This window comes from Saimiri boliviensis, chromosome 1 (genome assembly GCF_048565385.1).
Source record: "Saimiri boliviensis isolate mSaiBol1 chromosome 1, mSaiBol1.pri, whole genome shotgun sequence".
Lineage (NCBI taxonomy): Eukaryota > Metazoa > Chordata > Mammalia > Primates > Cebidae > Saimiri > Saimiri boliviensis.
The window spans coordinates 181,686,512-181,702,366 of record NC_133449.1 but is presented as its reverse complement, the minus strand read 5'-3'; the positions used below and the strand labels follow the sequence as shown (position 1 = coordinate 181,702,366).

Here is a 15,855-nt window from a genome sequence, read left to right as displayed (position 1 = left end):
TTCCTTTTTACTTTGGTGACATAGAAGGCTTGGAAATAACTTTCTACTCAGGGCATCTTCTGCTCATTCAACAACTGAGGTGCTAGCAACATCTTTCTGATTTCAGCTGAGATTAAATTCCTCTACTCTTTTCACGTGTAGTCAGACCAAAGAAATTACATGTTTCTGGTACACTAACACGATATAAAAAGAACACAAACCAACATTCGTTTTGCAGAAACTGATTTACGGTCAGTATTGCTATTTCTTTATTCATGACCTTATCCAGTGTCCTACCTAGGGCCTGTGTCAAATATGTGAATTCCTGTGCATTTCATGTTACCTGGAATGGAGCAGAGGCTTAGCATCAACGTTACTATTGTGAATGAGGAAGCAAGAGATGAAATTTAACGTGCAATTTTCTTCTGCTACATCTTCAGTTTTAAAGCATTTGTAGTAGTTTAAAAGCCTAACCCCTAAACAACATAAATTAATAATTATGCAAGTCTAATTTTAATATATTTTTAAAAATTTTAGGACTACCCTGTTTATTTGAAAACTTAAAATATCCAAAGCCAAGTACTAATCTTAAACACAATATCACTCCTAATTAGAATAGGTTCATGAGACTAAAGACAAGAAAAGAAGAAACTATTTATAAGAAAATTATACATCATGTGCACATGGCAATTTATGACATATTTAAAGTTCATAAATATTATTAGAAAAGGGCTTAATGACACTTTCAACACTCTTCAGTAAATGCAAAAGAATGGAAATCATAACAAACAGTCTCTCAGACCACAGTGCAATCAAATTAGAACTCAGGATTAAGAAACTCAGTCAAAACCAAACAACTTCATGGAAGTTGAGCAACCTGCTCCTCAATGACTCCTGGGTAAATAATGAAATTAAGGCAGCAGTGCACACACTCAGTATGTTTTTTTCCATGGGCGCCTCTGAGCAGCACTGTTTCTAATCGGCCATCTTGGCCCCACACCATTTTAATTTAATTTTAACTATTGCCAGGATAACATTCTGGATTTAAGCAGTGTTAGAAAGGTGTACCCTCCTAGGGTGCTATGAAATGAGTCATATCAATTCTTGATGGCTTTAATATTGAGAGCCATTTGAGTTTTAGCCCTTCTGCTTAATCTGCATTTAATCTTGGGTTTTCTTCCATTTTATTATATAGTAAAAGACCTAAATTAACTCATATAGAACTTAAAATGTAAGCTGTCATAAAACGAGTAAATTAAAAATGTTAGTGGTCTATTTTGTTAATTTTTTCAAAACATCAGATTCTGGATTTGTTTATTTCTTTGGAGGATTTTTCTTGTCTCTAACTCCTTCAATTCCTCTCTGACCTTAGTTATTTACTGTCTTCTGCTACCTTTTGGATTAGTTTGTTCTTGCCTCTCCAGCTCTTTTAATCGTAATGTTAGGTGTCAATTTGAGATCTTTCTAGCTTTCTGATGTGGGCATTTAGTGTTACAAATTTCTCTTTTAACATTGCTTTAGCTGTGTCCCAGAGATTATGGTACTTTGTCTCTTTGTTGTCATTAGTTTCAGTGGAAGTTGAACATTGAAAACACATGGACACAGGGAAACAACATACATCAGGGCCTGCTGGGGGATGGGGGTGAGGGGCGGGAACTTAAGAGGACAGAGCAGCAAACCACCATGGCACACAAATATTGATGCAACAAACCAGAACATTCTGCACATGTATTCATTTTTTTAAAAGAAATAAAGAAAAAAACAAATAAAATAAAACTACTAATTTTCTCACAGGTTAATTTATTTAAGTATTACCTTAATTTCCTGTTGTCCCTCATTTTCCACAGCTACCTTATGTATTACAAGAGCGTGTTTCATTCACAACTAATTGCAACAGCTACAGGATATCATTATCTTCAGAACAGAACTTCAAAAGAACCATGATTTAGAGCCAGTATTAAGCTATTTATGGTTATCATTCACATGGTTGAAATTTATTTTTAACTTATAAAACTTTTCAGTCATCCTATAAAAAAATCACTATTTATTTTTAAATGACATATATGTACTGTGTTTTAATATGTTATTTTTCATGCCACATCTCTTCCAAATTAATTTGGCACAAGTGTTCAGGAAACAGTCTAGGAATTTAAAGGGAAAAATGAAATCACAGTAAGATGTCTTAAAATAGCCTGAACTACGGATTAGAATTTAATTGAGAACTTTCTGACTATGCCACGATTTTGAAATAAAACAGAACTTTTCAACCTGCTTTTCCAGACATTTGAATCATGTGGCAAATTTCATTTTGTTCCTGTTACTGTGTTAATCCCTTAGATTTTTAGGCAAATGGAGCCTGAAACTTATCTTTGCTGCATAAACAAAATCAAATAAGTAATCCTTCAGACATTACTAAACCCTAAAGCACATTCAAAAAGTGTGAGATCAGATGACACATTTTTTATAATTGTGTTTGGGAAAAAACTAGGCCTCTGACAAACTATGAAAGTGAATAAGAATAAGTATAAATACAGAATATGAGGAAAGTCAGCAATTTGGAATGTTTTGATTGAAGTTAAAGTCTTTTCTTAACCTGAACTGTTTTTTTTTCTCTGAAACAGTGGATTTTGGAAGTATTTCGATCTTAATGTCATTTATTAATTCAAAAGGTATTTGGTGAGCTTCTTCTATATCTCAGACTGTTCTAGATGTTTGAGACATCAGTGAATAAGTGAAAAAGATTTCCACAGTCATAGAGCTTACATTCTAGCCAAAAGAGAATGAAAACAAAGAAAATAAGTTAGTATGTTAGAAGGGAATAAAGGGTATAAATAAACAAAAGTGGTACTCCAGTAAATCCAGTTATTATTAAACTAGTAAATTAACATAGTAGAGTATTTTATTTTTAATAATAATCTATATACATTATATAAATTACATGGTAACCTGTATACTAAGATATAGTAAAAACTATTGCAGCATAGCAAAGACTAGATAGAATATAATATAGAGTATCTTCCTATAGAAGAAATTGTTGTACCATCAGGAGCTCTATATAATCAGGACTAATATACCAAAATATATCAAATTTTACTATCCATAGTAAACAACAGATTAAAAATGGCATTTGACTCAATCTTCATCATTAAAGCCTGAGCTGTGATCATCATTAAAAAAAACTGTTCTAAGTCCACAGTTCACACGTGTGAACTTTCATATGTGATTAAATATAAAGTCGCTAAATTTTTGAGTTATATGGTCATCCCCTGGGTATCCCTGTAGTTCTGATTCAAAATGATTTTAGAAACAGACCATTTAAAAATATTACCTTTTATCAACCTACAACACGAACAAAAATCTGTGGATGCTACTGTCAGGGACACATTTACAAAATTATGCAGGATGCTCACATTTTATTATCTAAGGAACTGAAGTTACGTATGTGCTCCCCAAACTACAATTCTCATTTGAGTTCCTTGTAATCTTACTGCTGTGCAATATGAAGGCAACTGCCATTTGAGAACTCATTAGAGAGACCATTTCCTAGCTCTAAAAACGGATTTAAGACATATGATATCAGAAAAGTTGCAAGAAAAAGGTAATAATTGTGGCAGCTAAAAATTAATTAAACTAATTAACCAGTAAATAGGTAATAATTTTTGGCTACTTGGATTGTAGTTTACTAAAGTAGCATCCTCAGGGCCCCTATGTGTCCCTAATATAGAAATTGGTGTCATGAATGTAGCTGGGGAGTGTCAAAACCCAGAGATGATGGCAAACCTAGGTAACAAACTCTGTAATAACTGCAATCATGGACAGAGTTCATACTTTGTCTTTGAAGACACTATTAGTAATGATAGAGGGCCAATATTAGGTGGCTTTCTTCTCCCTGTTACCTGGGTTCAGGTTCATAATAACTTGAATGAGATAAGGAGAGAGAAAATGGTTTTTTTTTTTTTTTTTTTTTTTTTTGAGATGGAGTTTCGCTCCTGTTACCCAGGCTGGAGTGTGCAATGGCGCGATCTCGGCTCACCGCAACCTCCGCCTCCTGGGCTCAGGCAATTCTCCTGCCTCAGCCTCCTGAGTAGCTGGGATTACAGGCACGTGCCACCACGCCCAGCTAATTTTTTTGTATTTTTAGTAGAGACGGGGTTTCACCATGTTGACCAGGATGGTCTCGATCTCTCGACCTTGTGATCCACCCGCCTCGGCCTCCCAAAGTGCTGGGATTACAGGCTTGAGCCACCGCGCCCGGCTGAGAAAATGGTTTTTTCCTTTGTGTTTACATGTGTATAGTTCAGCAAAGAGTCACGCCATCAAGTGGTTCATCTTTTGATTATATTAAATATTTTACACTGTATTTTTATATTTCCCCCAATTCTTCATCTCTTTCTCTTCTCCATTAATGTCAAGAGTTGAAACAATTATTTATTAGGTGGCTAAAAGATAAACCTTCTCTGGTCAGGCTTGTTAACGAGGCCACTGTTGGAAATCGGTATTGTGTTAAAAGCTATCATCCACGGGGCCAGAGTCTCCAACTCCAGTAAAAAGAGCAGTGGCACATCTGTGATGGTACGCACAGGCAGACAGCTGACTCACCTTGGCAAGCTCCAGTGCGGATGTTGGGGATGAAACCCCGCCGGCAGGGCTGAGGCTGGGCTGGACACATCTCACAGGGATGGCCCCACGCCCGTCCAATGGTGGCACAGCACAGAGTCTTCGTGCAGACAATGCCTGTCAGCTGCCCTTGGCACATCTGGTTGTTGACCTGAGTGAAACAGGGGCCTGTCCTGTAATCTGGAACGTGAAAGAAGAAAGAAAGACAGTTTTTATGATCATATACTAATCTTATAACAGTGCCTCCAAATGCATAAAACAGAGACTATTTCTTCTGACCAAAGTGTCCAAAGACAAAAGGCTAGAGAGTTTCATGTTAAAAATTCGTAATTTTCCAATCATGAGAAGTACCTTAAAAGACTTCAATGTATTCCACACTAGACACTGTAAACGGGTGGCTCAGGACTGTGTCTGGGATACAGATGTGTTTTCTTGGCCCGAACAATGCTTTTAAAGAATTTAAATTAGTAGCCAACATTGTAAAATTGGGAAATTCCACAAGAAATTTGTATTTCTGGCTTTTCTTGAAAAATTGGAAGTTCTGGTCATGCTAGGCCTGCCATGCCACACGGCACTGGTGAGATGAAGTGTGTTTTCTCCAGGATACCACAGCCCCAGCCCCACTAAGTCCCAGCTCCGTACAGTCACTCATGTTCCCTCCCTGGTCCCTGGAGGCATCAGCATTAATGACTCCTCTTTACTTAACAGAGATTTTCTTTTCTGACTAGGTGAACAAGAGTTCAGGAAGTTAAAACGAACCAACAAAGATATGCTTCTTCTGTATCACACGTATATTTGGGCAGTCTAAACTGCCTATAAATATTCAGTTCTAACAATCCGATTTCCGTGTCTGTGTCAGTAGGTTTAGTTCTATGGGTAGCCTAGTCAGGAAGACCTCATTATAATGGTAAGGCCCATAGTGATGGATTCTTTACAGTTAAGTTAATATTACATGATCTCTCCTATAGCAGGTGACTGTACATTTTCCAGCTCTGTTATGGTGATAATAAAAGCCTTAACAAATTTATGGAATGTGTGACACACAGGCAAACTCTTCTCTGAATATTAAGCATAGTCCATTTAGATCCTTGCCTCTCATGAACTAGCAGCATCTGCATCACTTTGCAGCTGGGTAGAAATGCAGACTCAAGCCCCACCCCTGACCCACTAACCGGATTTTGCATTTCTAACAAGACAGGGCATTAATATGTACCTTGGAGTTTCAGAAGGGCCGATTACAGCTACGGACAGTTTGAAAGTTAGTACTGGGTATATCTACTCTATCCTGCTTTTTTCGATGATTTACTTTGAAATTTCTGGATAATAGGTAAAACAGACTGAATCATGAACTAAATAATTTTTAATTTCAGTTTCTTGTTGCTGTTTTGAGAGATAAAAGAAATCAGAGAAAGGTCAGTTTTCTGAGGATTGACCAATTCAATGATTCAAATTTGCTATAAAACACAACAGAAATAAGTGAAAAAGTTGCGTGGTTTTTCTTACACACAGGGATTATATCAATACAGTTTATTAACTTTTGGGAATACAAAATACCACTCAGACTTCTTGATAAAGTCTAACACAAATGATATGATTCTATTCCAAAGGGAAAGCTACAGTAGATTTAATTCAGAGTTTTAGGAAAACAAAACTTCCTGACATTCGAAGGAGGAAGAGTCGATAATGTTGGTATAATTTTTGTGAAAAACTGTTCCTAGGAAATCAAACTTGGATATAATTTAACTTTCAAAATGCTAAGCTAGGAAGCCTTAGCTATCATATAAATACTGCGGCACAACAACAACACCAAACCCCTAAAACCACATAAAAGTTCGATTTGTTTTAAGAAAGAATGAGGCTTTCTTATATAGAAGCAAAGAACAGTTTAAAAGTTCAACATAAAGAAACTCGGGAATAGGTAATTTTTTGGCAAGCTATTTCAACATTCTGTTACTCTGTAGCTGAACTTCAACAAAAATAGCTCATTTTAATCCCCTGCATAAGAACAACAGATGTGCTGGCTGCAAATCTCATTTCTGAAAACGAAGAGCTCTGGAGTATACGTGAAGATATGTCAACCTTGTAAATAATCACATTTCCTATACTGCAAATCGTCAGGTTGCAAATTTTTAAATTTAAAAAATCTATCCTGTTGTCCTTCAGACATAAATATTTTACCATTTTAAATAAATATTAAATTCCTAATTATAAGTAATATCAAGTTTTGAACATGAAGGGAAAAGTCTATTCTTTTTTTGCAAAAAATAAAAAACACATATTGTTTTTAGATTGATGTATGAATACCCATATTCACATACTATGCACTTTTAGGATTCCCAGAACAAAGTCTGCATAGTCTCCCTCGTAATCAAATTCATAAATAAACCAACTTGTCAGTAGATTCATTCCTTCTAACTACACCTTAAAATTATATCCTCTTAGTATGGTCTCTGTGGAGAATGGGAATATCTGGACAAGGACAGCTGTTTGTCCTCTGCAAATAACCTTTCTTGTTGAAGTCACTAATTAAGGCAAACTTAGACTCCCCTTAGCAGGAATAGAGTTGACTATTTCTTATTTCTTATGCTTACATTTTACTCCTTCCAAAATATGCTGAACCTGTATTTGTATCTGATGAAAATTTGCTTCCTTGTTGGTAACTAAATACTTTAAAATGTAAACTTACAATCGTATCTACTCATTCAAGGATTACTATCATGTAAAATAAGAACAAATATTAGATACTGTAAAAGAATTTAAATTTCCTGATGGGGTTTAAACATCCTGTCCCAAACTCTACCTGCAATTTAATTATGGACAAAAGAGTCCTAAAAAGATCTTAATTATTTGTGATTGGCCATGCATTCTTTCCATGAATGTTGCACTATGGGAAAATACTGTATACCATGTTAACCATTTACAGTTATAAGTGTACTTGCAATGTATTAACAAAGTGTGAAAGGGGAAAACTTCTTATCACTTAGTATGTTAGAACCAGTGACCTGGAAACAGTTATGTTCCACATTATGATATGACCAAGAAAATTTTGTTAAAAATTAGACTGTGGAACATAAATATTGCTGGTTTGATTTTCTAATATCTAAGTGCAATATGGCATGTTAACATGTTTATGCAATATCCCTTTTTATTCACATTAAACAATTAGTGCAATCAGCAAGCTCATCAAAAACTTTGGCTGATCGTTGTTTTTTTCTTTCAAATAACTATAGGAAGGTATAATTTACCAACCATAATTCACTTGTCTTAAGTGTAAAATTCAGTGGTTTTTAGTAAACTGACTGAATTGTGCAAACATCACCACAATGCAGCTTTAGAACATTTTCATCACCCAAAAAGAAATTGTGTCCATTCCCCATCCCAGCCTCAGTAAGCCACTGATCTCGTTTCCACGATTATAAATTTGATTTTTCTGGACGTTTATTGTAAATGAAATCATACAACATGTGGTCTATTTCGTCTGGCTTCTTTCACTTAGCTTAATGTTCATCAGGACCATAGAGTAGCATGGATCAGTACTTCATTTCTTCTAACTGTGGAGTAAGTTTCCATTATATGGCTATACCACATCTGTTAACCAGTCTGTGGCCATTTGGGTTGTTTCACTTTTGGAATATTATAAATAATGCTGCTATGACCATTTGCATGCAAGTCTTTGTTTGGATATATGTTTTTATTTCTCCTTGGTGGTTAAGAGTGGCACTACTTATTTGACACATATACGTTTAACTTTCTAAGAAACTATTATTTGACCAATGTACACTTAACTTGCTAAGCAGTTGCCAAATTATTTTCCAGAAAAGCTGCACCATTTTATATTCTCATCACCAATGCATGCGGGTTCTAGCTCTTCCACATCTTTCTTAATATTTACTGTTTTCTATCTATTTTATTATAACCTATGTTCACATCAGATAAACACATTTGCATGGAAATTTTACTGTAATTTCACAAATTCTTTTTATATAATTATAAATGATAAATCATGCTAGCAAACCAAAGTTGAGAATTGTTTATAGAAAACATAAATTTAAAAAATTAAACATTCTTAAATATAATACACTTGCTAAAATCCAAACCATGCAGAAAAAATAAAATGTCTTTTTCATAACATGTTGAGATTTGTTATACCTTTCTCTAAATAAAAACACAATTAACCATCTCTTCCATTTACCTATAACTTTTCTGAATTATTTATATACAGTGTTCTTAACCCTGAATGTTCTCTTAATTATATACCTTGGAACTTAAGTCTACAACTGAGTTTACTGAGTGACTAATACATGCTAGATATTGTTCTGGGCTCTAGAGATCTAACAGTGAGGGGAAAAAAAGTGAATGAGAGAGAGGGAAGGAGACATACAGAAAGTGAGGGAAGAGAGCACCAAGGTCTTTGACCTTCTAGAGTTCATTTACTTTAGAGGTCATTTACAATTTGTTGGGGGAAACAGAAAAGACCAATGGGGCAAAAAGTACAAAGGCCCTATGAAGGGGTGGAAGTGAAGTGCACCCAGGCTAGTGTGGCTCATGTAAGAGAGGAGCTTGGTGAAGGATGAGGCTGGAGATATTGCCAGGGTTGGTCAGGACTATAGCCTTCTTTAAAAAAAATAATCAGTGGAGAGACAATTCTTTCTGGCATGGAATGACATGCTTATATTTATATTCTGAAAAGATCAATCTGGCTTATGCATAAAGAACAAACCAAAAGTGTTAAGAGAAGATGCTAGGAAATCTTTAGAAATCTCATAATCAAGATAGAAGATACAGTGGAACCAGAAATTGTACAGGTGAACAGAGCTTGGAATAAAAGTTCCTGAATTCAAAAAATACATGGGAGAATGTGTTAATGTTGAAGATGAGGAAGAAAGAAATATCAAAACTAGGTTCAGGATTTTAGTTCACTTAAGAGGATAGCTGATGGTGTCATTTCCTGATGTATTGATAATGGAAGACAATCAGGATTTTAGGTTCATTTCTCAACAGTGAGGTACCTAAAAGCACCTCAGTGTACTTACAGAACATCCAGTAAAGTGACGGAACTTAGAACATATGGATTGAAGATGCACACTAATGAATTGCGAGAGTTGGGTAGTTTTCAAAGCAATGGGTATGGATAGAATCCCTTGGAGTGAGAGAATATAGTTAAAAGAGAAGCGAGTCTAGGATAGAGCCTTAAAGAATTACAGCATTTGGTGGTGGGCTGGAAGGGGATGAATCTGCTGAGGAAACAGGAAATGCATAGCCAGAGAGATGGGAGAGCCACAGGAGACTGTACTCGCACAGGACAAAGGAAGCATGTGCTGTAGAAAGGAGCCTCAAAAGTACCGAATGCACTGAATGCTGTTGAGCAGCCAAATAACATGTATCTGCAGGTCACTGGTGATCTTAGCAAGAGCTCTTTTGGTGAAGTGATGGAAGTTGGAGCCATGTTGGAGAGAGTTAAGGAATGGGCAGGAGATGAAGAAATAAGGCAGAGTGACTACAGAAAACCAGACAACCTGTGGAGAAGTTTCCTCAAGGTAAAGACAGAAACAGTCTGGCAGGGAGTTTGGGGTTAAGAAAGAAGGTTTTTATTGTTACTTTTTCTAGCAACTCTAGGAAACTGAGCTCATTCAGAGATTAGAGTTCGTCCAGGGTTTTGCTTTTATCTGTCAGATGTGGGGAAAAAAAACCAGAATGACAAGGAAGCTCGGGGTAGAATGTTAGCATATTTTGAAATTATGGACCATGGAATCTAGGCTGGACAAGGCGGGAAGTAAGAGAAGGACTGCCAGATTAAGAAACGAAAGAAAGCAGTGAGATCAACGGACTAGATGTCCCTATGAGGCCCGACTTGAGATGGGAAAACAGCCAGAGGGACAACAATGTATCAGCTGCCCATGTGGATATAATATCATTTATGTGACTGTCAGTGGAATGCAGTTACCGTGTACAACTGCGGAGATTGTGCCCTGCATAACTTAGAAGCTTCCCACATATTTTAATGGAAATGTCATTCCATGGAGTTGTGCAACGGAATGACAATGTTAGAGACCTTACACACTGTAACTGCAAGTCAGATAATGCTATATCATTATCACTTTGGTACAGAAAAGAACTATCTGATCTTGGAAAGTACATTTAAAAATGTAGGATTTCCTATCAACTTGCATGGTCTTTCGTCTTAGGCAAGAAGGTATTTATGTTCTTGGTAACTCAAGAAATGCAACATGCCATCAAGTGATCATCTTGTATGGAAGCTGCAGACATAAATATGCAAAATAAAGAACTGGACAATATGTGTAACTTAATCTAAGGATCTCAGCTAGGTGACTAACTCCTTTGAGTAATGGAGTTTTTGACATAGCATTTCTGTCCTTATTATAAATGAGGTTCCATGTATTTCAATGATAAACTTATAACTGAGAATCTAAAATTCTGATCACAGATATAAACAATCAAAGAAGGCAGTCCCCAAAGTTATATGGGATGATAAAAACATTTCCTTCATTTCAGTAAGAGTTGCCTTGAATGTCTGCAGCTCCAGACTTCAAGCTGGGTCTAAATCTTTAGAGTTAAATAAACTCAGATAACTGATATGATAACTGCCTTCCTTGAGGTTAAGCATCTTTCAACCTCAGAAATTTCAGAATTAAGTACAAGAATGTTTAAAAGAATCAAAGCCATTAAAGTAATATTTTTATTTTAAGGAATCTGTGCAAACATTATGTACCTGTAATGCTTGAAAACATTTGGCCTATTCCATGAAACTGCATTTTTATAGAAAACTTTTTTTTTTTTTTTTTTTTTAAGATGGAGTCTCACTTTGTAGCCCAGGCTGGAGTACAGTGGCCTGATCTTGGCTCACTGAAACCTCCATCTCCCAGGTCCTGGTTCAAGTAATTCTCTTGCCTCAGCCTCCCTAGTAGCTGGGATTATAGGTACACACCACTATGCCCACCTAATTTTTGTATTTTTAGTAGAGACAGGATTTCACCATGTTGGCCAGGCTGGTCTTGAACTCCTGACCTCATGATGCATGCACCTCAGCCTCCCAAAGTGCTGGGATTACAAGCATGAGACACCACACTCAGCTAAAAAATCTCTTTTAAATGCATGAGAGACTGTCTTTTAAAGACAATTTTTAACTACAATTTTAAATAAATTATTGAAAAATTTAAAGTTATGATTGTCACTATGCTTTTATACAGAATTGCATCATTTAAGTAAACTTCAGGTTTTATAAAATATAAGTTTGAGTATTTATACACGTAGTTTTTAATTTATTACCTTTTAGGAGTTATTCGAGTGCTTTTTAAGGTGCACAACTCAAGTACCTAAGAAAGTACTTAAGAAAGATAACAGATGTATTTAATAAATAACACAGTGCAAAAGGCATGGAGGTGTTTCATAAACTAGATATGAAAATAGAACCCAATATTATTTAAAGTCTCTTAAAGTGACTACTAAAATCTGTTAAGACTATAGGCACTTGAAGGGATATTTATGTACCCATGTTCACAGCAGCACTATTTGCAATAACCAAAGATGGAATCAACTCAAGTGTCCACTGACAGATGAATAGATAACAAAATGTGGCACATACATACCAAAAGCTATTATTCATCCTTAGAAAGGAAGAAAATTCTGACACATGTTGCAACATGGATGAACTTTGTGTATATTGTGCTGAGCGAAATAAGCCAGTCACAAAGGGAAAATAATGTATGAGTAGTGAAACTCATAGAGACAGAAAGTAGAATACTGGTTGTCACGGGTTTGGGGTTGGAGAAAAATGAGGGTTTACTATTTGTTTAGGGGATAAGGAAATTTCGGTTTTACAAGATAAAAAGACTTCCGTGGATGGATGAGGGCTATGGCTGCACAGCAATGTGAATGCCCCCGAACTTAAAAATGATTAAGATGGCAAATTTTATGCAATGTGTATTCTACCACAATTTAAAAAATAAATATTTAAAAAGTTCAGAGAGTCAATAGACTTTTGAATTTATATTTAAATAAAGCAAGCCTTAATATTTAACACAAAAATAAACTGGGAGTATTTTTTGGATGCAGAGTCACCATGGAGGGCATGGAAACATCCACATCCACGTGTGACACTGACCACGCCCCTTGTGATGGATAGTTATATGGTTTTCAATTGATTACAGGTGCTAACAGTGTTTCATAGGCATTCTCGAACATACTTTTTGACTATGCTTTGGCAAGTTTTTCTGTAGGTTAATTCCTGGTACTGGAATTACTGGGTCAAGTGTCCAGCTTGAAAAATACTGCAGAGCTGCTCTTTAAATAGATGGCACCAATTTACACTGTCATCAGTAGTGCCCAAGGGAATCTGTACCCTCCCACAAGGGAATCTGTAGGTGTGGGTACAGACTCTACTTTACCGATGCAGAGTAGAGGCAAAGAGTTTAATTTTTATTCATTTAATGGGTAAAAACAGTATCTTGTTGAATTATGACAACTCATAGTGTCCATTTCTTGAAACCTTGAAAAATTAACAACGTGGTACATATTACTTTGTGGTGATCCTTTTAATATATCTTTTATCTTAAGTGCTAAAAATATTTTTGCCATTTTTACAAATAAATTAAAAGTCACAGATTAAGTAATAAGTGGAGAATCACATAAAGAAAAGTGAAAGTGAGATTCAACTTTGAGATAAATTTCACTCCAAGTGCTTGTGCGGTTTTACCCTTACGCTGTGTTCCTTCAACCCAACACATGGGTTATCTTCATTTCAGCTTTTGGTAACTTTACCTTCACCATGCTGATGAGTACCGTCACAACCCCACAGATGCCTCCTTCTGCCTCCCACGTATAATTGCTAACTCCCAATTAGCGTACCCAGGTTTGCTTTTCTTCTGGTTTCTCCCAAAGATGAGTCTCCATCCAGCCATGTTACATCAGGGAGAATGTATTCAGAGAAACATTAAAAATTTTTGTTTCTACAAATAAATGAGTAATTACTTTAATTACCACAGTTGCACTGCATTTTATTTCTAACCTAATACTATAATTTAATATTTCCAAGGAATGTGGACTTGGCAAAGACAGACCGCTTTCACCTTTCTCTGCAGTCTGTCAAAGCGCAAGCTGACATCAAAGGGCACTTTAAGAATGAAGAGGCCGTAATGATAATTAGGTGCTGGCCAATGATGCAAACAAAATTGCTATCTTTGATGTCACGTTTCATAAGGATGAAGGCCATCAAAGATGTGGTCCTCAAATTCATGGCCTATAAACCTAAAAGTGCACTCTCCCAAGAGCAAAACCAATTAACTAACCTTAAGGACAAAAAAAATTCCTGAAGATTAAAAATTAATAAGATTAGTTAAGCAGAATGATATTGTCACTTTTGAAGAATAAATTTAAAGAGATGAAAATATTTTGACATGAGTTAATAAGGGGTCCAGAGATGTAAATGATTAACACAAAAGATGAATCATAAGCAAGTCAAATTTAAAAGTACCACATTTTATGGTATCTAAGAAAAATCTGTAATATTAAGTAGGCCTGAATGTATTTCAGGGAAAAGCAACACATGCTCTCAAAGCATTTATCCATTACCAATAAAGTCAGAAGTAGAACCAATGGAAACAAGGTGCTTGAACAGATCTTATTTATCTTTGGTCCAAAACCAATGAGGTCACAAGACTGGATAATGATGGCTGCAATGAAAATGTTACACACACTTAGCTGACAGAGCCCATGGATTCCATGTGCTATTTTCTTACTGAAATTTCTGCCCAAATCACTGCCTCCTGAGTGATGTAAGCAGCCCAATACATGCTACTGGTAAATGACACCTTTCTGAGGAAACTAATGTGTAATGGGAAAACAAAAAAAACTTTCTCAATTATTCTGTCCTGACATGTAACTTCCAGCACAACTTCTAAGCAAATGTGCTGAGATTCTCCTGATAAGACAGCAAATGGCATGTGATTCATACTGTGGTGGTTGTTATTTTAGAGTACTAGGGAAATGCTGAAGAGAAATTTAGAGGACTGTTAGGCCTTAGGACTTTCTAAGAGGACACAGGTAGCATATGTCAATAAATCCATTTAAAAGGCACAGGGGAAGCCATTTCCAAGTTACTTGCTGTATGAGAGCGGTGATGATCGCTGGGCACTAAATGGCCCAGTGGTGGTTCTGGTAGTGGTCGGTATGGAAGTGAACCACTCTTGGCTCCTGGAATTAGCACCTTATACCATACCTGTCTCTTACACATTAGCACCAGGAGAGGTTCAAGAGCAAAGACATCCCCCTGTATCATCTCAACAGAAGAGTCCTAGTACTATGTTACCTGCTTTGCAAAATAAAAATGACCTTATTTTATACAGCCTGAAAATGTGTTATTGTCAGGGAAACCCATATAACCTGACATTGGTATCGGTAGTGAGAAAATTCACTTCACAAGCAGACAAAAATTAAAAGACTAAAGTCTCTCTTTAGTTAAGGAGAGTGAATCTTTTCACTATTTAGGTTCAACAGAAGTGCAGAAAAAGGAATTGCGACTGCTTTAAGCTGAATTAGTTGTGTGGAAGTCAGAGGAAATAAATAGGTCACAACATAGAGCCTAGAAATTAGAATGTGAATAACATGGATTCCAAAATAAGATTTAAAAAACAAATAGAGAAGGAATAAAGATATAATAGGAGAAAAATATCCTACATTTAAATGAAAAATAACTTCACACCTTCATGTTAGAATGACTCATGGCATCCTAGACAGAAATAATGGTAATAAAAAAGACATACTCAAGGAAAAAGCTTCAAGAAATCTCTGAATTTCTGAACTCTGAAAATAAAAGAAAAAGAGAAAAATCCTTCATTTCCAGAAAGAATAGACTACCTACAAAGAAGATAAAACAGGTTAGAATTCATTTTCTCCTGTGTAGCATGAGAGTTAAAATACAGTGAAATAACATTCATGGGCTATATATTTTTAACTTCTGAGAAAGGATTCTTGAAACAAAAGAGCTATGTGATAAGATAAAACTTAATAATAGCCTGAAATGATAACGACAGGAACTGGGAGATAGGAAAAGTATCTGCCATATGAAAACTCATTAGTAAATTATTCCTATAATCTCAATTTGGGACCAGTATGAGTGAATAAGTAAAACGTCTTGTGGTGACATTTTGTACAATTTAGACATTATACAAAAGTTGTAACAGAGGAACAGGTGTTTCAGTATAATGGTGAAAGGAAGGTAACTACTAGTTTAACGAAGGACAC

The 15,855-nt window shown here is 35.8% G+C and overlaps 1 protein-coding gene across 2 annotated transcripts in view; it reads right to left on the bottom strand.

The window, feature by feature from the left end:
* Positions 1 to 15,855, bottom strand: part of FBN2 (fibrillin 2) — a 262,792-nt gene that overhangs the window by 184,304 nt on the left and 62,633 nt on the right. For both annotated transcript variants that reach the window (XM_003920636.4, XM_074381877.1), the window contains one exon: positions 4,579 to 4,776. In XM_003920636.4, coding sequence (XP_003920685.2) covers positions 4,579 to 4,776 — 198 coding nt within the window. The remainder of the gene's footprint in view (positions 1 to 4,578; positions 4,777 to 15,855) is intronic.